Source organism: Hoplias malabaricus, chromosome 10 (assembly GCF_029633855.1).
Source record: "Hoplias malabaricus isolate fHopMal1 chromosome 10, fHopMal1.hap1, whole genome shotgun sequence".
Taxonomy (NCBI): domain Eukaryota; kingdom Metazoa; phylum Chordata; class Actinopteri; order Characiformes; family Erythrinidae; genus Hoplias; species Hoplias malabaricus.
Genome location: NC_089809.1, coordinates 5,660,167 through 5,683,955, shown reverse-complemented (window position 1 = coordinate 5,683,955; position 23,789 = coordinate 5,660,167). Strand labels below are relative to the sequence as shown.

General features: G+C 37.5%; 2 protein-coding genes and 1 non-coding gene across 4 annotated transcripts; 1 reads left to right on the top strand and 2 right to left on the bottom strand.

Moving 5' to 3' along the window:
- Positions 1 to 115: 115 nt before the first annotated feature.
- On the bottom strand, positions 116 to 13,135 carry lpcat3 (lysophosphatidylcholine acyltransferase 3). Of its 2 annotated transcripts, XM_066682947.1 has the most exons (13): positions 13,007 to 13,135; positions 11,422 to 11,529; positions 10,252 to 10,358; positions 9,622 to 9,715; positions 9,354 to 9,391; positions 7,498 to 7,676; positions 5,914 to 6,022; positions 5,661 to 5,747; positions 4,907 to 5,073; positions 3,917 to 4,064; positions 2,831 to 2,986; positions 2,326 to 2,451; positions 116 to 2,016 (listed from the first exon to the last, which is right to left on the bottom strand). In XM_066682947.1, exons 1-12 carry the CDS (start codon positions 13,089 to 13,091, stop codon positions 2,332 to 2,334), a joined length of 1,398 nt encoding a protein of 465 aa, XP_066539044.1. In that variant the 5' UTR covers positions 13,092 to 13,135; the 3' UTR covers positions 116 to 2,016; positions 2,326 to 2,331. The 2 variants fall into 2 exon arrangements, with proteins under 2 accessions (XP_066539044.1, XP_066539045.1); XM_066682948.1 differs by lacking the exon at positions 11,422 to 11,529 and having other exon boundaries at positions 13,007 to 13,091.
- Positions 13,136 to 15,523: 2,388 nt separating this feature from the next.
- LOC136709130 (U7 small nuclear RNA) lies at positions 15,524 to 15,579 on the bottom strand. Its single transcript, XR_010804443.1, has one exon. It is a non-coding gene; the product is annotated as a U7 small nuclear RNA (small nuclear RNA).
- Positions 15,580 to 16,568: 989 nt separating this feature from the next.
- tpi1b (triosephosphate isomerase 1b) lies at positions 16,569 to 23,347 on the top strand. The gene is made up of 7 exons (XM_066682815.1): positions 16,569 to 16,754; positions 21,321 to 21,444; positions 21,657 to 21,741; positions 21,837 to 21,969; positions 22,101 to 22,186; positions 22,298 to 22,385; positions 22,651 to 23,347. The coding sequence occupies exons 1-7, from the start codon at positions 16,646 to 16,648 to the stop codon at positions 22,767 to 22,769; spliced, it is 744 nt and encodes a 247-aa protein (XP_066538912.1). The 5' UTR covers positions 16,569 to 16,645; the 3' UTR covers positions 22,770 to 23,347.
- Positions 23,348 to 23,789: the final 442 nt, after the last annotated feature.

Here is a 23,789-nt window from a genome sequence, read left to right as displayed (position 1 = left end):
TATCCCTCCATCATCCATCTCTCCTTACACTCCTCTATCCCTCCATTATCCATCCCTCCTTACACTCCTCTATCCCCCCCCCCCAGTCAGGGACCAAAGTTTGATCAAATCCAGCATTTTTAATGAACTTTACAAAAGAGGTGTCATAAAATCATTTTTTTCCTTTGTACATTTGGTAACAGTAAGGCAGAATTAGTTTTGTCCAACAATGATTATTTCACATCCGCGAAAACTTGAAGACATATAAATATTCCTCAGATCTTCCCGACGCTACAGAGTCCCTGCGTCTTTACACTGTGGCAGTGTTGAGAGCAAAAAAAAAATAAATTCATCATCAAGAAAAAGAACAAATCCATCGCTCCGTGCTGGCTGCGATTTCATTTTATACAAAAAAAAAAAACAACAACACAGTTTTGGCAAGTAGTGTTCATATTTTAAACTTTCCTGGATGTGTTCTATTTTTAAAATTTGTCTTGGTTTTTTTTTTGCTTGTGTTCCAGTTCAGACAAAAGTGTACAAGTGAAAAAACAAGAATTGATATTTCCTTGTTTCGTATTGAAAAGGCTACAAAAATTACAAGGGAAAAAAATATCATAAACCCATCCTAAAAACTGATCACTAAAATCATTTTTTTTCATGGCGAAATATCATTAAAAAAAAAAAAAAAAAAAACAAGAACAAAATAGAGTATAACATTCATTTACACTGAAAGGCATATCTGAGTCACTGAACAGTGTGTGTGTGTGTGTTTGTTTTACATTACAGTGTCTTGTATAAATCTGATGAGCACTGGCTGCAGGTCGGAGAACGTCTCCAAAGTTGAAACCAAAATCAAAAATGCAATTAAATAACTTCAAATAAAACACAACTCTAACTGAGCTTGCCTCGCTATGCTCTGCCCCCAAAAGGTGTCCTTTCATAGCAACAGTCTTTACACAACATCTCTATTCACTTCTCTTTGTTGCCATCATCATGTAGCTTAACCCTATAGCGATAGAGCCATTCTGTGCAAACCTCAGAGACAAAAAAACGAAACAACTAACAACTGCACAAAACCTGCTGAGGCATCAAAACTGTCCCCATCAGATAAACCACATTTAAAGCTTTCATTTTTGAGAGGGAAGAAAAACCAAGTTTCTCTCTCAATTCAGATCTGATCATAATCATATCTGTTAGTGTCTGGGATTATTGGATTATGAAAAGCAGAACATTCAACCAACGTCTAAGACCTGTCAGTGGTAGTGTGGCTGCAGCTTTCTTTGGAAAACTGAAAGCAAGTCAAAAAATTGATGTAAATGAAGTGTGGTTCTGCGTAGGGCTCTACTTTTATTTTTTGCCATAACGCACATTCACTAAAATAAATAATAAAAGTCCTTTTAAAGCAATAAGTATGCTCTTCTACTACTCTTCTTAAAGGTGAATGTCAATCAAACATCTGTCGATCACGTTCAAAAATTTACCACAGTTTCTAGGAAAGGACACATTTGAGGGCGGGGCATGGAGAGGCCAATCCCAAAGCAGCAGTCTCCTAGGACAAAAGTGATCCAACGTATGTTGTACTCTTTTCTTGAAGAAAAGTGCCTCGTACATGTTAACTACATTATTTAAGATTCGTTCCGTACAGCCGTCGTTTTTCTTTTTAACAATGAACCAGAGTTCAAGTGCAATTTTTGTGGCTGCAGCAGGAATTTGTAATAACTCACAGCCATTGCAATTCTCCCATGCATCGCTGATCAAAAATGCCTCCGAAAATCGTCCATCTCAAAAAAAATAAAAAATGAAAAATTAACACGTGGTTTTGTAGTATATTCTGTTCTCTTTAAACCCTTCCCCAACATAAAACCTAGACAAAACAAAAACATATAAACAAATATTTGTACAAATTTATGTATGTGTGTATGTATATATATTTATAATATATATTATTAAAGGCCTTAAAATATTTTCCAAAATCAGTTGCTCTGTAAAAGTCACAGTTCCCTTCAGTCAGCTTCAAGAGAGCCAGAGAAATAAAACCTGCACAAACAAACAGAGAGAGAGAGATGTTATTAACACTGAGCCTTGACTTGTGTCCAGACAAACACGTGACACATTATGACGGCAGATCTGACAACTGAACGGCTGCTGGAGAATGAAAATAACTCATAATTAATCACACCACCAGCACAAAAAAAGAAACAGTGAGAGAGAAATGACAGCCCGCCCACATACACACACATACACACACACACACACACCTCAGAAATAAAACAAAAAAAAATTATACATGACGAGGGAACACTCGCTACAAAAATAAACACAGAAAACACCAAATGCTGTAGCTACCCATTCTTAGTCCTCCTTTTTCTCGCTCTTCATTTTTCGAGGCACGAGAGCCTTCCGGATGTAAGGGAGGAGAAGAAAGGCAGCAAAGAAAAAGATGTGACCACAGAAATACACAGATGAATAAACCTGGAAAAGAAAATACAGTACATAAATACAGTACACATACCGCAAGAACCAAAACGTCAATTCGTTTACTTTATTTAATCAATAGGGAAATCAGAAATGTGTTAACATCATTATTACATCATGTAAATATGCCGGATTGAGCCAAGTGGCACATTTTCAAGTTACTGATGATGTTGACGTAATGAGATGGAGAGGATAGGGTCAACATTTAAAATCTATGTATTATTATTATCACTATTAATATATAACCCATAGATTAAGAGGAAAAAATCTTTGCAGGACAGTTAGCTGGGTCGAGCTGAACATTTAAAATATACCATTCAGACTTCAAACTGACCATTAGAAAATTCATAATTTATCGTGAGAAGGCGCCACCTACCTTAAGCCACTTGTCGTAAGTGAACAGGCAGAAGGGCACAAGAGAATAACCCATGAAGACCCAGTGGATGAACTGCTGGACCACATAAATAAGGGGATAAAAGGGGCCTTTAGCAAAGTCGGAAAGCATGGGACTGTCCTTCACCAGCGTCTGAGCCTAAGGGACAAGAGGAGCTCCATTTATTAATGCAGTCTTCTACAAACTCTTAAAGATAGCCCTACAATATCTGCTTAGGTACAGGGCGGCACTGTGGCGCAGTAGGTAGTGTCACAGTCACACAGCTCCAGGGGCCTGGAAGTTGTGGGGTTCGATTCCCGCTCTCCCTGGTGTGTTCTCCCTGTGTCCGTGTGGGTTTCCTCCGGGTGACAGTCACACAGCTCCAGGGACCTGGAGATTGTGGGTTCAATTCCCGCTCTGGGTGACTGTCTGTGAGGAGTGTGGTGTGTTCTCCCTGTGTCTGCGTGGGTTTCCTCCGGGTGACTGTCTGTGAGGAGTGTGGTGTGTTCTCCCTGTGTCTGCGTGGGTTTCCTCCGGGTGCTCCGGTTTCCTCCGCTTTCCTCAGCCGCATCTCAGCCACATGATGCAACTCAAGCACAGCTCCTGACCAATTTGCTCTTTTTTCCAGATCAAATATAATTTTAAAAATTGTGATAAAAACATGAAGAACAGATTCCATTGGGCTGAAACGCTGAGGCGATGCTAGCCTCTGAAGTATGTAAACACCGGTCGTGTGCAGGGGTGGGAACAAGCCGTCAAGCAATTGCTTAAACAGCTGTCTACGTAGTCAGTGCCCACTTAGTCAGCTCACTAGGTTTCGTGACTGACCCATAGTGCACTTATACAGTACACTTAGGAGACTGTACTTGTACAGTGCACTGAAGTGTGTGTGTGTGTGTGGGGGGGGGGTGTTTAAACTGAGCAGAAGAGGTTGATAAGATCCAGAGGAATAAGAACAGAAAACTCTGCAGAGCGGATTTGATAAAGGCTGCTGTAGATCTAAATCTAATTCCTTATCTGATCAGTGCTGCGCCAGCTGGATGCATGAAGCGTCCTCCAGCAGTGACTGAGTGTTATCAGAAAGTTCACCTGTTTCTCCACATTGACGATTATGAACTCCATAGAGAAGCAGATGATGTATCCCGAATGAAGGCCATGCCAAATGGCCAGGAAAAACAACGTCCCCATTTGAGAAGCCATCTTATTCCCAAGGAACTTCATTCGCTTGAAAATGTGCCTGTAGAAAGAAAGGACAGACAGGCAGACAGACAGAGAGACAGACAGACAGACAGACAAAGAGACAGACAGACAGACAGACAAAGAGAGAGAAAGGTTAAGACTGCTTTAAACTGCAATCTTAAGTGGAGACTTTAGATTTCAAGTTGCTGAATTTTGTTATTATGCTAAGATGACTCATCTATAAATACTCAGATTTAAACATAGCTTAAATTAGCTTATAAAACATTGGTAGCTAAAGGCAATTTCAGTAAATAACTGATAAATCATTTGTCTTTTTTCATTTTAACATGTTGATTTGCTGCATACAATTACAGCCCTGAAATAAAAACTAAAGCAGAAAAACTGTATTTTGAAAGAAGTACTTTTTCCAAAATAAGCTTGAGTAGAATTCTAAATGTAGAATTTAAAATAAAAATGGCTAGGTACATCATATTAATGTTCCTAACCTGGGAGAAACTGTAGTATGAGATTCATCTCAGCATTTCTTTTTTTAACCCAATGCTAATGCTATATAACTGGAGCTCAGCATGCTCAAAGGAGAACTCTAAATGCTAATTCAGTTAAGAGGCAACTGCATTGGTTGTCATTGAAGGATGAGGGCCATCCAACTCATCTAGAGAAACAAACCAACCAAGGGGCCAATGCTTAAATGTTGCATTCAAGAACAAAAGTAAAGTCATTTTAGGTTTTGCAGGTTCATGTATGATTTGTGAACGTTATTCTGTTTATTCAATCATGTGCTCCTCTTTGTGCTACTAACTGATTTAACCACTCATTAGCAGCTAATCGAGTATCATAATTAGAAAACATACATTTACATCAAAAAATGTGGATACAGACCTGGCCACCCAAGCATTAGTGTTAATGTTGAAGGAGCTGATTGTGCCTGTGAAGAGGGGTGTGGTTTCAAACATCCAAACCCTCATATTAGCGCAAGCATCCCATTGTGGCTCTCCTGTTTCAGTGCGTCCGTTATAACCAAGGCCAGAGAGAATGCACACACCCTCCTGCACGCAACAGGAAGGAAACCATGGTTAATCAAATCTACAGAAACTGGTAAAGCATTGTTTAACCAAATCTCAACTTTCCCAACTTCTTTTTATTGCATATTTAACGCCTGGAGTACACTAGTTTTTGCACTGCAGCTATGAGGGTAATGTAACTACGAGTCTAATGTAGCAGGAAAGTATCAGAAGCCTACTTACACCAATTAGGAATGCATGCAAAAACGGTTCAGAGAACAAAATGGATTTGGCTCGGTTACATTTTTGGGGGATAATTTTGTTTTTGGCCAAATTTAAGCAGAAACATTAAAACAACAATGACTTCAAAAATTCAACCCATGTGGACACAGGGAAAACAACCCACAACCACAGGACCCTGGAGCTGTGTGACAGTGACACTCTTAGTTGCACCACTGTACTCCCCTCAACGCAAAGCTTGCAAATTTACAGTTACAATATTTAAAATGATCATTTTGGAATCAAAAGATGTGTATGTGAGTGTCAGAGTGGGCTCAAAAATATTTATCTACAAAAGGAGGCACTGCAGAAAACCTCTGGGAACCACTGTGTTAGCGTATGTGGATACTCACTGTTATTAGCCAGCAGGTAACGTATTTGTACAGGTTCACTTTCGCCCACAACAGGATGTAAATACACCTGTACCAGAACGGCTGCGCCTAAACAAATTATTAAAGATAAAAAAACAATATATTCAAATCATATCTCACAATAGAATCCACTGAAGGGTTCAACACAAAAATAGTGTGCTAGTCCTGAGCACAAAATACAGAGTCCAATCTTACAATGTGTAATGCCATAACATCCAAAAACTATTCCTCTTACCTCATATTCATCTGTAAGGTAGTAGCTGTCAGGGTAGTACGGTCCACATATCGTGAAGATAACAAGGAAAAACAAACCCAGACAGAACCGCTTCAAGGCCGGGATTGCACTGCAACAGAGAGAGAGTGTTCAGTTTATTCCATGGCAGCACTGTATCTAAAAAATAATTTACATACACACTGATCAGTGAAATCTGTAAAAATACCCTTTGACCTGTTGAGAACAGAAGGGTGTTGAGTGTAATTCATGTTCACAGTACTGTCGTGAAATCAAGTCTGGTGCACATCTCTCGCTCCCTCACTCACTCACGACTGGTGCGACACCAAATTCTGTGACCCTAGAGGGCACTACTTCATAGCCTTGGCATGAAGCCCCACTGAATCCTGGCATTTAGCCCCAATGAATCTCCATATAAACCTTACAAACATTCATGTTTAAGTACATTTATGTAATTAATATTCAGGCCTATGCTGGACATTAAACAGTGCCCTCTAGGGTCACAAAACTCAACGATCACAGAATTCGGTGTAACACCGGCTCTCGCACACACTCTCCCTGTCTCTCTCGCAGGCAAACACACATCTCTCCCTCTCTTTTACTCACGTGCTCATCGAGTGATGTTTACAAAAATAGCAAAAGGCCTTGGGGCTCCAGCTGATTTTAAGCCTAGGGGAATGTGTGTAATTGAATAAAATAATGTTGACTACATGATAAAACCCATATAATTGCTCATAATACACACTGGACCATGTTATTACAACCATAAAGTGTAACTTTGGTGGTACACTAGCCGTTAGAAACACAGCAACTGACAGCAAAGCACTTGCTACCAGAATCGATATCCAAACTGAGGTAATCTGGCTAAAGTTAGCAGCTGCTAGCACTCGCCCTTGTTCATCAGTAACTCTCAAAACCGGATTACAACACTGTCCTCAACACAGCTTGGGTTCCACCGACACAAAGTGCAACTTCAGTCACTTAATCCACGTAGCAACCTGCGAAAAAAAGTACTTATCACTAAAATAAAAAAAAAAGTGAGAAAAGTGAGCTCATCCGGCTAAAGTTAGCAACTGCAAACCCTGGGTCTCATCTCTCTCTCTCTCTCTCTCTCTGTGTGTGTGTGGTGTGTGAATCAGAAGCTTCTTAGTGCAGTAAACCAGAAGAGGACCCGGTGCAGCCTTCCATTACTTGTTAACAATGTTAGCCACATAGCTCCAGGCTGCACCAAGCTTCTCTTGGCTAAATATAGGGGAAAAGTTCTATGCTGATTACAGAACCGAACAAACATATGTTGAGATAAAAAAAAGGTTTCTTCACAGGGAAGAGTGGAAGGTGATGACAGAGTAAACGTGTGGCCAAACAAGCCCCAATCTGCCATTTCCTCTGGTGAAACGTCTTCAAATTAAGAAAGAGCCTTTATACTAACAACTAGTGGCCTGCTTTAATTCAGGGACTACAAAATGATGGAAATCCTCTTCTCATTTAAATCATACTTTACAGAAAAATCTGTTTGAAAAAAAAGTTAATCAATGCAGTTTGCTACTTTTTTGAAGTAACAGCATGTTAAAAGGAGCTATTGCTCACCTGTTGGGCACCTGGCCAGGACAGTCGCTCATTTCTCTGGAAACAAGCCTCAGGTAATTTCTCAGTGTGAACTGAGGGCCGACCAGAAATCCCCCGTAAAAATAAGAGAAACCGCAGACCTCCAGTAAAGACGGGGGGGAGGAGAGAGCTGCCTGTTTCTGTTCTGCATTTAACTGAGACTAAGACAAAAAAGAAAAATGTGATGAAAATGTGAACTTATTTGGGTAATTGTCATCACAATTTCATACTTCTCTGTCTTACATATTTTATCATCATCGCTATTCAAAATGTGCGTTTACAACATGGCTAAGGCAATTATAGTGAACTTTTTATAAAAGACTATTTAAATTTTTGATCACATGTACAGAGCCTGTAAGCAACAACAACAATGAATTAGCACAGTAACTACTAGATGATAGGATGGGAGCCCATTAAGGCATGGCTTTTATTAATTTAACTAATATGAAAATAAATGTACTGTAGACTTGTGAAAACATGGCATTATTGTTTACTGGTGCACTGTGTCCAGTCCAATTTGCTTGCAAACTTCAATACTGCAACTGTATTTTATTGTATGGCATTGTACTGTGTACTGTGTATTTTTCATATTGTCCAAGTATTTACAAAATTCGTATTACAAAACATTGCAGCACCACTGAACAGTAAGAAGAAGTTTCTTCACCCATATGTAGTTGCGTAGTTATAGTAAGGAGATTAAATGAAAAAAAGTTGATTTAAGTATTTAGTATTACAATAAATTTGGGTTAAGAAGCTAGGACATAGTCATGTGGTAATATCTTTACTAATTGGTAATAAAGCAGTAACAGAGAATATCAGAATGATAACTTGTGGACATGTTCATTACTTTTACTATTTTAATACACAAAATGGGATGCTTTGAAACAGCTGCACATGAGCCAAAAAATCTCAATTCCAAGCCCCAGAAAGATGGGTTTAAAGCTCCTTAGCATTAGGCTTTGGAGAAAGCCTGAGTTTCAATACTTTTGCAATGAGTCCACCAACGCTTATCAGCCAACATCAGCACCTGACCACATTTTTAAGCTATAAAATACTCACAGCAATGTTCAAACAACTAGCGTTAAGCCTTCATAGAATTCTAGAGGCTGTTTCTGAAGAAATACTGAATGCCCACAAACATTTGAAACAAACAGACATGGGGGCAAAGGCATACATTAGAGTTAAATCACTACTTGGTGGTTTTCCTGCCACAGCTCAGACTTACGCAGATTAATTCACATGAAAAGACTTTCTTACTCAGAATCCATTTCAGTTCTTCACTGGGCTTAAAAAGGTACACGTATCACCAATAATTTAGCCACTGTATGTGCCGGCTAAGAGTTTACAGCGTAAAGCACCCTTTTGAAATAGCCTTATATGAAAGACCCTACAGTAAGTAACCTGATTAAAGCTTCAGCAAATCTCTTACTGCTGATTACTCAAACTCAGCTTAGAGCCCAGGCACGTTACATAACTTTAGAATCTGGGAAGAATGATATTGTCAACTTTAAAGACAAATGAGAAAATCTGCAAACAAACAAACAAACAAAACTGTATACGTATAAAAGAGAAGAGTTCATGAAAATAAAGTCAAAGGTTAGATCTGTGTCTGGAAAACATCCTAAATGGTCTCTGAAACCAGAAAAAGTAAGAATGCCAAAGAAAATTGGGCAACTCCATACTTCAGCATGAAAGTATGGCAACTAGTTGCAACAGCGGTTGTTTCAGGAAACACCAACAACAAACAAACAAAGCCTCAACAAGAACGAAAGAATTAGAGCAGCACATGGTGGAAAAGCAGAAATAAAAGAAATTGATAGGACTGAGGAAATACGTACTGGTTCTTTTCCACCATCGTAGTAATCAAGTGATAGACCTGTATTTAACAGAACCAGAAAAACACCATCATTAACAATGTCATCATGATTTAGGGCTCTGTATAAATGCACAACATGAGGCAGATCCAATTGCAATGAAGTGTCAATTCAGCTTTTACTGAGAAAAACAATAAATCAGTAATTAAAACTTTATAAACATTTCCATAGAGTTTTAAAGCAACTTTTAATACACATGTGAACTCAATTAAAAAAAATCAGTTAAGCATACCAATGAGTTTGAGTGCAAGTACACAGTGAGGCATCGTCCATTTGATATCGTACTCGTCTGTTGCTGTGTAGTAATAACCAGTCAATAGATATGCCTGAGAATGAGAGAGATAGAGAGAGACAGAGTATAAATACATAAATTCATTCTTATCTGACAGACCTTTTTAATAATTTTACAAACAAAAATGCCATTTTATCCAATATACAGAGTAAAATGTTATAATTGTATTATATGATTGCATTATTCTGACTAGAACTTATTTAAAACTAATAATAATAATAATAAATTTCCCCCACCAATTTATTTGCTGTATGTCCCACCCACCAGTTTCCGTTAGATAACTCAAAGCTTGGAGAAGAAGGCTAACTGTGAATTCTGCTAAACCTAGCTTCAAAATGAGTAAGACTTGAAAGGCAGAAGAAATAATAAAAAAAAAGTGTCACATAAAAATCATCTAAAGTGTTCTATCCAATATATTTTGTACAAATTTATAAAAAGGTATGTGTCAAGATGAAAATTTAAACAATAAATATTTCTGGTGTAATGAAACAACATTGGCCCTCTAGATTAGATCTCCATGCTGCATCATATCAGATTTTATTTTGTGTGTGTGGTCAATATCTTTCTCACCATCTGAAAGATAAAGCTGCTCAGTACCGCCGTCACCGTCCTTCCCATCAGCCTCAGGAAGAGAAATTGGACGACTATGCATAATGCTGAGTGATAGACCTGAGACCCTGAGAAAGAGCAATATAAACAGATAGAGCCAGACAAAAAAAATTGAGAAACTATAGACAATAGTTCTTTATTCCATACACAACCAAAGGAATGGCAACTGCAAAAACATTCACAAAATAAAAAGAAATTGAATGGACAGACCTGCTGTTATTTCCCAATGCCGCATTTGAAAAAAGCAAAAGTTGGTAAAGACATTGTCTCAACTTGTTCCTTAAAATGCCCAACATCTTATATGCATTCCAACAAGGTCAAATAAAGTGAAACAAGCCAGGTTCATAGCTGAGCATATTTATCCTGAATTTTTCCCCAATTTCACCCACAAGACAACACAACTAAGATGCTCAAAAGAGAACACTAATTGATATTCTTTGCTTTTCACAACAACAAAAGAGTCTGATTGCTTTTTGTTTAAGGTGCAAGCTGGAAACAACAATCCATTGTTGCAGAGATATTTGCATATGTAGTAGACATAACAAAATAAAGAACATATTTGTCTGCATTATTTTAGCCAAAGGCAACAAATTATTTATGCATTTTTACCAGTGATAGGCTAGAAACTTTAGCATTGTCTCAAGCTAATTCACATTCAAATAATCTGATCTTGCATGACTGGAAAGTACCTGGGAGTGGTATTAAGTTGGCTATCAATTCAACGGCTTATCTAAATCTAGAGGTGAATAATATATCGATTGTAAATCAAAAATAGTTCATTTTGGCTTTTGCAATTTGTACAGCTAAAGACAGAAGCATGCAATAAACTGACATTCCAAATCTAATCAGTGTTGTGTCCAGTGTGCTATGATCCTCTTGACCAATCATAGCTACAGATGAGTTTCTGTATATGTTTATAATATTCACGTGAACACAAGTCAAAAATTAATAGATTGACAGGATAAAATTCAGATGTATACCCTTGATTTTGGAACAAATTTTAAAAACATTAGGACACATAATGCATATTACAATCTATAATCTTGTGCCTATCGGGCAGTTAGCAGCTAGCTCTATCTCTATTCTAAGAGTTTGACCCATTCCCCCAACCTCATCCCTTCTCCACCTCACCAAAGTTAAACACAGCCAGGGACAGCCCTGAGAGTGTGTGGAATAGATGAATTATAGACGCTGACTGATGAAAGAGAAACCGCCGGTACACCAGTGCAAAGGGATAACCTGTGGTGGGAGGAAGGAGGGGGACAGAGAGAGAGAGAGAGAGAGAGAGAGAGAGAGAGGTTAAAATAGGCCACTTCATGTCAGCTGACCGATAATGACACTTTGTGCAGAGTTGTGTATCAGCCAGGTGACCTTGGGCAACAAGGGCCATTCAAGAGGCTAAACCTTGCCATGACTTGTTTAATTTAAGCACTGAATTAACACAACATATATATTTCAAGTTTGCTACATTTTAAGGAAAAAAATATTTCTTTAATTACTTTAGTGCTTAAACACCATTATTTGCTGTACACTATTTTTACATTAGCAATAATACAGTAGGGCATTAACTGAAATAATACTCTTGTTTTCACAAATTGTGTTGAGAGAAACATCTTGTTTGATGCTGATATTTCACAAAAGAACACCTCGATGGTTTTTAATCTACTAATAAAAATACCCAGCTCTGTGCAGTGACATTTCGTGCATGGACCCCTACGATTGCTTCAGACTGAATAAAGACTAGGTCATTCACTGGAGTCAGAGGCAGGATTGGAAGGTGACTGGTTAATATTTAAGACTTATTCACGTGACCTGAAACAAAGTTAAATTTTGCAAATCAACAAGTGAGACCGGTTCTATATAATAACAGTACAGCTTTGAAAACGGGTTCCTTTTTCATTGGCTAAGACACTGTCAAGCATGGCCATGTGTCAGGCCAAAGTACAGAAGACCTTTTCCCCATAGTTTATCTGTTTTATCCTAACTTTTTTCACTCCTTATCTCTTTCTTTTCTATCTATCTCTTTTCATTTCTATCTCCTGTCAAAAGCATCTTGTTCTGTAACTAACATCGAGGTAATTACCCTCTTATATTAACTGAAGTTGTTTCTCTAATTCGAATTACTGATTCCACCTTAAAAACCGAAGCAGGCACATGAGATATTTAAGGTGGTATAGCAAAGAAGAGCAAGAAGCAAAGTTGTTTTGACATTTGAGAACAACTAAACCTTATGTTTTTGTCTTCAAAACTTTTCCGGTCCTATTTAACAAACTATATTAGTCACAATAAAAACCTTAGTCTGGGATTATCCCATATTCTCCTAATTCAACAAATGTATACAATTAAAATCAGTCCTGTAGAACAAGACTAACGTCTGGTGCTATAAAATAACACAATACACAATTTACATTCTGGCACTTAAACATACACGCTAATAACTTTGTTATTACTGTTTTCGCAAATTTGTCTCAAATATGTGCTTCATTTTGAAATTGTACGTTCCACCTTAAATGGGCTACAGTTTCACTAAGCAGACCGAGGCGCCAGAATGGAACTGCTGACCATTTAAGGTGGAACGGAAAATTATAACAAGATGCCAACTTCAGCTTCGTTTTTACAGATTTCGTTTCAGAAAATTGTGGCTATACGCCGCCTAATGTTTAAAAAAACGTACAAAATAAGCGTAAACATTGCGTTAAATCTCTCAACCACTTACCTATCAAAATAGAGAGAATTAAACGGACCGCCGGTTCGGGCGAGCCTAAATAATCAGACACTTTCTCCAACAAGGGAGCTGCCATTTTCCGTGTGGGCGGAAGCAGCTGCTAGAGTATAATTCTTTTCCTCCTTTTTCGCTTGGTTTATACCCTCCCCTTTCTCCTCCTCCGTAAAAAAATCGTAGCTGAACTATTTACAACACTAGCTAACAGACTTTAAAACAGGCGATAAGGAGCGGGGGTACCTTTAAAGGGCCCATATCACAAAAGAACACTCCTTCTGAAACTAGTTTGTTTACATAGTTATAGCGCACAATTCAAGTCTGTTTAGTTGCAGTTGTGATGTCTCAAAAAATCACTGCATTTACATCAGAACAGGTGCTCTGACAAGTTGTGCTGCCATAGTGTACTTTTATACATACAGTTGTTTAAAACAGTGGGTGAGATATATGTAGTGTATCAACAAACACAGAAATATAAGCAAGAGATGTGTACAGCCCAAATCCCCTCATTAAAGAAATTCTAAGATTATTACAGTGAAAAAAAATGTTATATATATATTTATTTACATTTAATTCATGGTGTACATTTTTGGTACACTCAACCAAATAATAACAATAAAGATTGTGTAATGCACCAGAGAAAAACAGATTTAACAAGAAAAACAAATGAAAACATTAAATATTTTGGGTCTGAAATATTTTGGGTCTGCAAAGTAGCACATTTCGACAAGGTACCATAACTCAACAGAACATATATAACAATACAAGGTATAACTTGTTTAGCCTACATTAGTCCAGACACGCCCTTCAAGCTGAAGTTATAAAGAGTGTGAAATATAGCACATGAGCACTTCAGAGGAGGCTTATATCTAGCTACTAAGTGGTCATATCAATCAAAAACTTTTTTACTTTCCTAAAATAAGAATTTGTAAAGATAGTTAATGCCTTTTTTCCTCATTATGTGGAAGCTAAATAGCCTTTTTAAAAATCCATTGCTTATATTATGTTTCACAAAATATTTTACATATATCTACTCCAACTGCAGCACTGAATCTCCTCCCATTTACATTAAAGTATTTTAGCCACAACTGCTTCATTTTAGTAGAATACAGCATTACATAATGAAATAAGCAGTCTGCATCAAGAATAAACCAAAAATACTAAAATACAGTATTTATTTTATCGCTGTAAATTTGTTCAAAGTAGAGTTAGTCAAACAGAAATTGTGGTCCATGGACACTACACTGAATGCACTTGAATGAAGTGATGTGTGGACATACGCTGCAGTAGTCTACTGCTATTTTACAGACCCTTCTTTGTGCATAAACTTCATGAAAGTACAATACCATTTATATAAGGAACTTGAGCATCCATGGATTATGTCATCCATGGTGGTCCAGGAAACAATCCTCCATGGAAACAGAGGGTCAGCTGTAAATACTGTCACTTTCTATAAAGTTTATTATCAATTTATTTATAATATTATACAGATTAGACAAAGGATGTTAGAAAAATATTTATGCATATTCTGGCACATAAAATTACATAAATGTCATACTTTTTCTTTAGGTGTGTAAATATGAAAACAAAGACAAATGTGGGAGATGGCCCCTTTAAAAAAGTGACCCACAAAGATGAGATTGTGAAAGCCAGGCGCATTATGAAAGGCTTATTATGAAAGTGTACTCAGTGGATAACTGATTGTATTGTAATGAACATAGCTGTGCTTTTCTGCCCTCTTCTGGTTGAAGAGCTGTGTGACTGTTTCCAAAACAACCTGGGTAGATATTCCAATGTATGATGTCACTCTATTTTTCTGGTATATAATTTATTTAAAGTTACGCCTGAATAAATATGTATGTCCTGTATGCACTTAAAAAAATTAATGCACAAGTTAGTTTTAAGCATGCATTTAACACTGATACACTGTATTTGTATCTTCACAAACATAAAAATACTATTTCTCTGTAATGCACTCCAGATTATATTATTATTATTAGTAGTAGTAATAGTTGTAATATACTAGTAAATATTAAGAGTTTAGTTATTATGTTTAGCCATCAAACATGACAAGCGGTAAGTATAAAACATGTCAGATCTTCGGGCAAATGATGTCTTTCTGCCACTAAAGATTTATTCGTAGTTTGTTTAGTACTGTGGTTTTGTATAATATTAACAGAGGCCTGTTATAAATTCCACTCAGTGTAAACCCTGTGGTCTGCTCTCTCAATGCATCATGGGTAGTGTAGTTTTTATGACGCTTTAATGGATCAAAGAACGTTGAAATATTTCGGCTTAAAAACTACACGTAATAAAAGACGGCACCGCATTAGTTTTATTTTGATCTAAACTTTCTATCATAACGATAGCCTAAATACCTGGCAACTAATAACTAAAACATTCTTGTATCTCAAATAATTTCATAGCAATAAACACGGAAAACTAATTAAAACAACGCATATAATACGACAAGTTAATCAAATTTTTAAAATATCTTTCTTTTGACCACAAAACGGGGGCTTCTTCTTTAGAAAAAGCCTTCTAGACAAATACTAAAAGAGCAAATTTTCCAAATAGGTCAGGGGCTACAAATCTGCGTTACTTCTGTCCATAGACATATAACCAACGGTGACTGACAGATGTTACCAAAGTTCTCAAAGTAATGTTATATCTAGCACTTTATATTTAATATATATAGCTTTATATTAAACTTTATACAAATAACGACTGTAAAATTGCATTTAAAAGTGAGAAATTTGCTTTTACAAAGCACGACAACGCGCAAGGCATTCTGGGTATGCAAATGTAATCGCATGCCCCGCCCCTTTCGGGAAAATGACACCAATAACTTGATAACGGTATTTAACTTATTACACACATACATTTAAAGGAATTATATAGATGTGATAATATGGAACATTTACAAATTATATAGAAATGTTTCAGATATTATTATTTACTAATATTCCCCCGTGTCCCAGTATGAGACATGCCCCCTCGTGGATGAAACTGGAGTTTCATTTTAACTCATTCATGTCCAAAGTACTGTAAGGAAAATGTCACAGACCTTGTTCTGTTTTTCTAAGTTAATACGGTTTGATGACCTGAAGAACATGCAATATAATATTTGATTAAATCAGACTGGATTCAAAATGTCAAACCCACTTTTTATTTAAATGTCTCGATCAATTAAAAATACATAAACAAAAAAGTTAAAAACAAATTTAGCTGCATTCCTTTTGAAGGTTGCCATGCCCAAAGTCAGGCGTTGGCTAGTTTGTGGTGATATAGCAGTGGAATTATAGCAGTTTTCTGGAATTATGGAGCACCATGCAGAACAGTACTTTTGAAATAGTGCAAACCAGTAACAGCTGTCGTGGCACAATGCCATCAAATGCTCACAGAAATGTCCAAAACATAGTCTAATCCTGCCCTAAGTGGGAAACAATTCATTTTGGCCACAGGAGCTGGTGCTTTTAGAAGGCGTTTCGGTGAAAACCAATGAATAGTTTCGGAGGTGGCGCTCCATTTACAGCGTATATAAACCCATAGCCAGAGCTCAGTGTTGCCTTCTCTCTCAGAGCCGAGCAGACCTTGTTATTCACATCAGCAGAAACAGCCACATCCACAGCAAACATGTCCAGGAAATTCTTTGTTGGTGGAAACTGGAAAATGAACGGAGACAAGAAGAGTCTCGGAGAGCTCATCAACACCCTGAACAGCGCTAAGATCAGCGGGGACGTGGGTGAGAAAGAAATTAAGCAAATGTTTAATCAATGACATGTAATCCAAAGGCCTGTAGCACCGAGGGATTCTCTTTGCTCCAGCAACAGACCTACTAGTCCTTCAGAGACTGCACAAACTAAGCAAGACTGACAAGCTTTTGGTAGATCAGTTTAAGTTTGCTTCTAATATGAATCTTCCGTTCCACCTTAAATGAAGCAATAGATGACCTTAACTATTGATTTAACGGCGAAATAAGCATGAAATGAAGGTATGTGCATCAGTTAAGCTTTACATAAACATACACACGCTTGAGATTCGCTGTAGTTAAACCTTTATCATGTGGTTTCTTATTGGAATTTTCCGTTCCACCTTAAATGATGCAGCAGTCTGCTGTTATAATAATCAAAGTACTAAACGCGCTGTTTACGACTGTTGGGTGTAAATAATAATAATAATAAAATGAGCTATATATTCAGACAAATTTAGTGCCATTTTTTTCAGGTTTAAAATGACATTCGGCGCCAGAATATTTCACCATTTAAGGTGGAACGGAAAATTCCAATAAGATGCGCAGTGTCAACTCTGCTTTTCGACAACCGCTCAGAAAGAATTAGGAGACCTTATATAGCTAAAGTGTATGCAGAAAATATAAATATACTGTAGTCAAAATATTGTAGGCTTATACTACTAAATATGTTCCCAGTCCATTAAAAAAAAAAGTAAATACAAGAGGGCAGCTTCATTTAAACATGTTTTAAAAATTAGGCTTGGGGGAAAATGAACGAAAATGTGCCCAAAACGTCACTTAGGAATAACTCTTTGGCTTCATGAATCTGAACTTGGCTTCGAAGTCTGGGCTAAATCTCTACCCTGGCTGGTGCAGCTATGGTAGCTATGTACCTGCCACACCATTTTTAAGGTGGAACGATAAGATCGTTTATGGAGCTGTCGAATAAGAATGCAGTATCAGTCTCTGGTCTCTTTGAGAATTCGCGCTACTTTCACTGGGGCTTTGTAATTTTATACGTATTCAAAGGATGAATATAATAATAATAAAGTTTCTGTACCGAATCTGAGCTAGGATGCTAAAGACCGTTAGCAAGAGTGCCAAGGTCGCGTGTCCTCTACTGTGCGGCCCTATAGCCTCAGTAATAATTAAAAAAATATATTAACTTTTAGGGGATTTCATTAGTCGGCTTAAATGGTTATACAGGTCACAAATGATGGTTGTTTTTATGTTTTTTATTTATTTTTAATTTTTTGTATTAAAGGCGCAACATTTTATTAAGTGTTTTAAACATCTCTGTGGGTGTGTGAATCCCAGCACGTAGCCTCTGTCAGAGGAGGGCTGTGTCCCAATTCGCTTCCTACGCCCTTTATAGTTAGATAGATAGATGGATGGATACTTTATTGATCCCCAGGGGAGATTCAAGAATCAAGTTAACATCCTTTCACAAGATTTACTTTTATGATTTTAAAAATGCCCAGTTTGGAGACACACAGCCTACAGTTATGTGTCCTCTACTCATCTTACTGCATTATTTGGACCTAGAAGAAATTGACCTTCTGTATGGTGTGCAGTGTGTAAGGGGAAAAAGGTTGTAATTGGTATATAGCCATAGGAAATGAGGAAGTCTCTTTTTTTCTCATATAAAATAAGAAAACATTTAAATAGTTAATTTAGTTAACTTAAATAGTTATTCTGAGGGATTTGTCAATAACATGGTTTACTGCAGAGAATCTCCTCAGATTGCTTTACAGTTGTGATGGGACCCACTTGTCCCTGGCTGAACTCAAATGGTTCCTACTCATTTTATAGTGCACGCTATTTTATATGTAGAATAGTTCACTGAATGTTGGCTGGGAAATTGTGCAGCTCATGAATGAATGTTAAAACCTTTATATCAAACATAATGTGCTAAGGTGTATTAACTGTTTAACTTGGGATAGGGAGCTAGTGAAACAAGTAAATGAACACACACTGAAACATACAGGTCTTTTGTGACCACACTTAATTATAATGCTTCAACAGCCTGAGTTTCCTGCAGCTGTTTCTGTTATTAATGAAGGAGAGTACGGTCAGCAGAGCTCTGGGAACTTTGAACAGTCAAAGTTCAACCTGCCTTAGTTCTCATTTAGGACTAATCTTTTAATTAACTGAAATTACTGAAGTAAGAAATGGGGGTTTTCTCCCTGTGGATATATTACATGTTGACATCTGCACATTCAACGTGGTTTCCAAAAGTAAGGTTATTGATGGAGGAAGTCTTTGCAGTCTCTTCCTAAATAATGTGAAAATAACAAGGGATATTGTGCAGCCCAAATAAAGCCAGGAACACCTCGATAAACAAATCCCAAAGTTTCACGTTATATAAAATTTATTTCAATCCATTACCTTAAGCTTCTTATCCCTCAGGATGCCACTTGGCCATGATCTTTGGAGAATGTGGACTAACCTTTTCTCAAATGACCTTGGACCTTTTGACAGCAGAGACTAGGACGCATGACCTTTAGAGTAGAGAGAGTGTGTGGGTTTATTTTAGACTTAGGCTTTACCCAAGATAGTCTTGTGAATGCCACACACTCTACAAAAGTCACAGTTCATTGAGGTCAGTTTAGACTAGTTTATAATTCACGATTATTTTATATGATGCACGCACAGAACGTTTCTGGAAAAGATCAGACCTTTTGTAATATTTAGTAAAACAAGAACTTTGGTCAGTTCTCTTGCAGCTTTATTTAACTGACAAAAACACAAAATTGCACTGTTGTAATTATATTTTATTTTGGGAAAGGGGCATTTTAACCCTTTGAGAACTGAGCATGCAAACTGATGTATTTTTTGCCCATGACCCTCCGCTGTTATAGAACCTGCAGATAGAGGCCTGGCATTGTCTTTCTTAAAGGACATGGATTCCCCATGAAAATACATTTTCTTGGTGGCAGCATATGGTTCCACTACATAACTCCACCATAAAGGCAAATCCACAAATGTGCAATTTTGTGTGTACAACAAGAATACGAATTTTCTATTTCTGTTTTCAGTTAAATTTTCAGCCAAAACCTTATCTGATTAAAGATTGTAATAATGTCTAACTCCTCAGGCAGCATATTTCCAACAATCTCATGTAATAACTTTGTGAGCAGCTTTTAGAGGCGTCTGGTTCCCATGACCCCCCCACTGTAAACAAGCTGATTCAGTGAGTTTCTAGAAAATTTGTTAATGATCTAAAAACATTTCTCCCCTTTTCAAAGCTTCACTCTAACAGAGCACCACCAAAGTGCGTACAGTGTAGCACATGATGTCTGGCATTATTAATTTTTTGCTGAAACCGTCCCAGCTAAAACGGAGAAATGTGATTTGTGTGCCTTTTCTGCACACATTAATTTAATTTTCTAGTAATTTGATTGATTCTCAGCGGTAACGTGTTGTTTTAATGGCACCACCTGACCAGACTTGTTTAAAACCAGGCTTGTGAGGAATGCCATTGGCGTAAAACAAATTGGAGGCTATATTATTTATTATTTATTATTAGTGGCATTCAGGAGACTACAATTTAAAATTATAATCATGCTACAGGTAAAGCAGGCACATGCAGACTTTTTGGGGATGGTGCTCAAGGCAAAAAAGGGCACTCGCTGCCAAATCTGTGTATTTATTTATTTATTTTAATAAATAAAGTAGGATATTGAATTTATTTAACACAATCAATACACATCTAATCAAATAACAAATAAACGAAAAGCAAAGCCATATTATGCAATGTATTAAATAATCATCAAATATATTTTAACTTATGAAAACTTTCTATAAAGTTTATGTAAATGAACTAAAAATAAATCATTCATTATACTCTAATACAACTGTTTTAAGGAGGCGGGGCTCTGTACTGAGGTGAAGGGAGCAAGTAGCATGTCGCAATAATGGCAGTAAATATACCTTTACTATTATCAGTTTACCTCACAAGATTGTCATGTAGCTCAGATTAAGACCTACCTTTTATTTCAGAACGGAAAACCACTTTGGGTAGTTAATGGGTCTATTAAGCCAATAAAATCCAAGGCAAGCATATTCAGCTGGTGTGAAGGAAAGAAAACTTTGGGCAAGTAGCCACGTAATCATTAGCGCTATAATGTGTTGTGGTTAATTTTGCACTAAACAACATCAGGGATTGCACAAACACTGCCATTACCTGTCTGTCTGGTGCTGCGGGTCAGAGGAGAAGTGTGTCGCAGCAGTTTGGCCTGGCGCTCAGCACTGCATGAGAGCTAACCGGAGGAGGAGGGGCAAGGCGGGAGGGGCAGAATTCTCACAAGAACTCAAATAAATGCCCGTCAGATGTCGAAACACTTTTTGGGGGGAAATGATGACACAGAGGGAATTTTAAATATTGATTAATGAAGGAAAATTTGGAAGGGCACTTTAGCCTTTACCCCCATTGCCCTGAATGAGAAGAGTCTGGATACTTATCCAAGAAGGTCTTACTGCTGTAATGTGGTGTTTGAGCCCAAGCTGGGAATTGCATGGATTTTTGTGTTTATAACATCTGGACAGAACCTGTTACCAAACATTGTCTGTTTACAGATGTGGTGTGTGGTGCTCCTGCCATTTACCTGGACTTTGCCAGGTCCAAGCTTGATGCTAAACTTGGTGTCGCTGCACAGAACTGCTACAAGGTTGCCAAAGGTGCCTTCACTGGAGAGATCAGGTACAGGACCCTTATCATGGAAATGTGAGGTGACTGTTTTTAGAGGAATTAAGGGGGAAGAAAGCTTGTATTTTTAATATTCAACCACAGTATAAACCGTCTACTTTATAATGGTTACAATGGCACATGTAAATTGCTGTAGACTGAATGGGTGGTAATATATAAATATATTCAAGTGAATCATGGCAGCTCTTGGTGTCTTTGATACACAGCCCTGCGATGATTAAGGACTGTGGTGTTGAGTGGGTGATCCTAGGACACTCTGAGCGCCGTCACGTATTTGGAGAGAGTGACGAGGTAAGAGTTGATGGCTGGACTGAAGACCAAGTCAAACACAATGTTTCAGCATTTAAATTTTTTTAAAAAATATATTTATTTACCCTCCCCCACAGTTGATTGGTCAGAAAGTGGCTCATGCTCTGGAGAGTGGTCTAGGTGTGATTGCCTGTATTGGAGAGAAACTGGACGAGAGAGAGGCTGGCATCACTGAAAAAGTCGTCTTTGAACAGACCAAAGTCATCGCAGGTAAAACCATTATGAGACTCCTATTTTTTTTATATATAAAATACACACAAAAACAATAACTTCATTCCAATGACTGGATTGTGTAAGTAGGCAAGTTTCTTTTGAAAGCTGAACTGACTCTTGTGTTTTAGATAACGTAAAGGACTGGAGTAAAGTGGTGATTGCATATGAGCCTGTGTGGGCCATTGGCACTGGCAAAACTGCATCTCCGCAACAGGTACAGGCTCTATCCCAAAGTGACTCTTCCACATTTCTGGACATCTAAATACAGATCTCCACTTAGTACTCTGGCCTAATTCTGTAATTTCACTCTGGTTTCTTCAACTAGGCTCAGGAGGTGCATGACAAACTGAGGCAGTGGATGAAAGCCAACATCTCAGAGGCTGTGGCCAACTCTGTGAGGATTATTTATGGAGGTAAGGACTAGTTTGTTGCTCTGAAACTTCAGCAGGTTGGGAATAACCTTTTGCTATTGGGTTTAGATTAGGGCTACAATTAATTTTATGTATTAAACATAGAAAGAAAATAGGATGTCACTCAAATTATTACATTTGGCTGATTTCTTAGAACAAGAATTGGCATCTCTGTAATATGTTCAGTTAAGCACTGGGGGGGTGTCATGAAAATATGGTGTTTGGACAACTATCCTAAAACCTGCATCGTATTCCCCTCTTCTCTCAGGCTCAGTAACTGGGGCAACCTGCAAGGAACTGGCATCCCAGAAAGATGTGGATGGTTTCCTAGTGGGTGGAGCATCCCTGAAGCCAGAGTTTGTTGACATCATCAATGCAAAGGCATAAAAAAATAAACTTGATGCTGAAGAACAACGCCAATTGCACCCTCCTCCTACCATTCTGGTCCTAACTACAAGCACTTGGGTCCCATTTGGAACTTTTTATTTTTACAGTGTCCTTGTGATGCTTCTGCATCCATGTCTTTTTTTTTTTGGCTTGTGTTTGTGGTTAAAGAGAGATTTCAGTTGATGGCACTCATGGTCAAGGTCTTACACTGAAGGGAAAATGAATGTACAATAATTAAATGTACATTACAATTGGTAACCTTAGAATAACCAGCTGCAGGCCTTCAAGCCTTGCCTTTACTTGAACTACGTTTACCCCTTTTTCAAAGGTTTCAGTTATAGGACAAGACAAAGGCAATCACTTGAGTGTTTTTATTGTCTTGTTTGTTACTAAATCTGTGCAATTTTCCATTACTGTAGTGTTCTGTGTCTTACCTGTTTTATTTAATGATGAATCAACCACACATGGGCCACTGGAGCTACAAGTAGTTCATCACAATATTAATCATGGTGTCATGGCCAATGGTATTACACGGTAAAAGCAAATAGGAACATGGAAATAAATGTTTGCAATTAGAATGTGTGAGTATTCTTTTTGTTTTAGCAAATCTACAATTATTAGAATCCCACAGAGGCATAGTAACTAGTTATTTTCGCAAGTGCAAATCCTTCTTGAGGGATTTGGACTTTACAGTGTATTTGAGAGTAAAAGACATTTATTTTTACACCACTAAATTTAATTATTCTGTTGGTGTGCTTTAGTCACAGCACTGAGTTTGGTTCTTTAGCCTTTTATTTTGGCCCGTTATGAAATTAGATTTGTACACAAGTTCATCTGTATACATTGCTACTTATTTGCACTTGATGTACAAATTTACATTTACTTTAATGGTGAGTTTGAGTATGGACTTCTCATGCAAAAGTAAACTTTGCTTTCAAATCCAGTAAAATACAGTGTTGGAAGAAGTCAAGGTCCATAACCAGCATCAACAATTTAGATTTAACTTGTAGAATCTACACA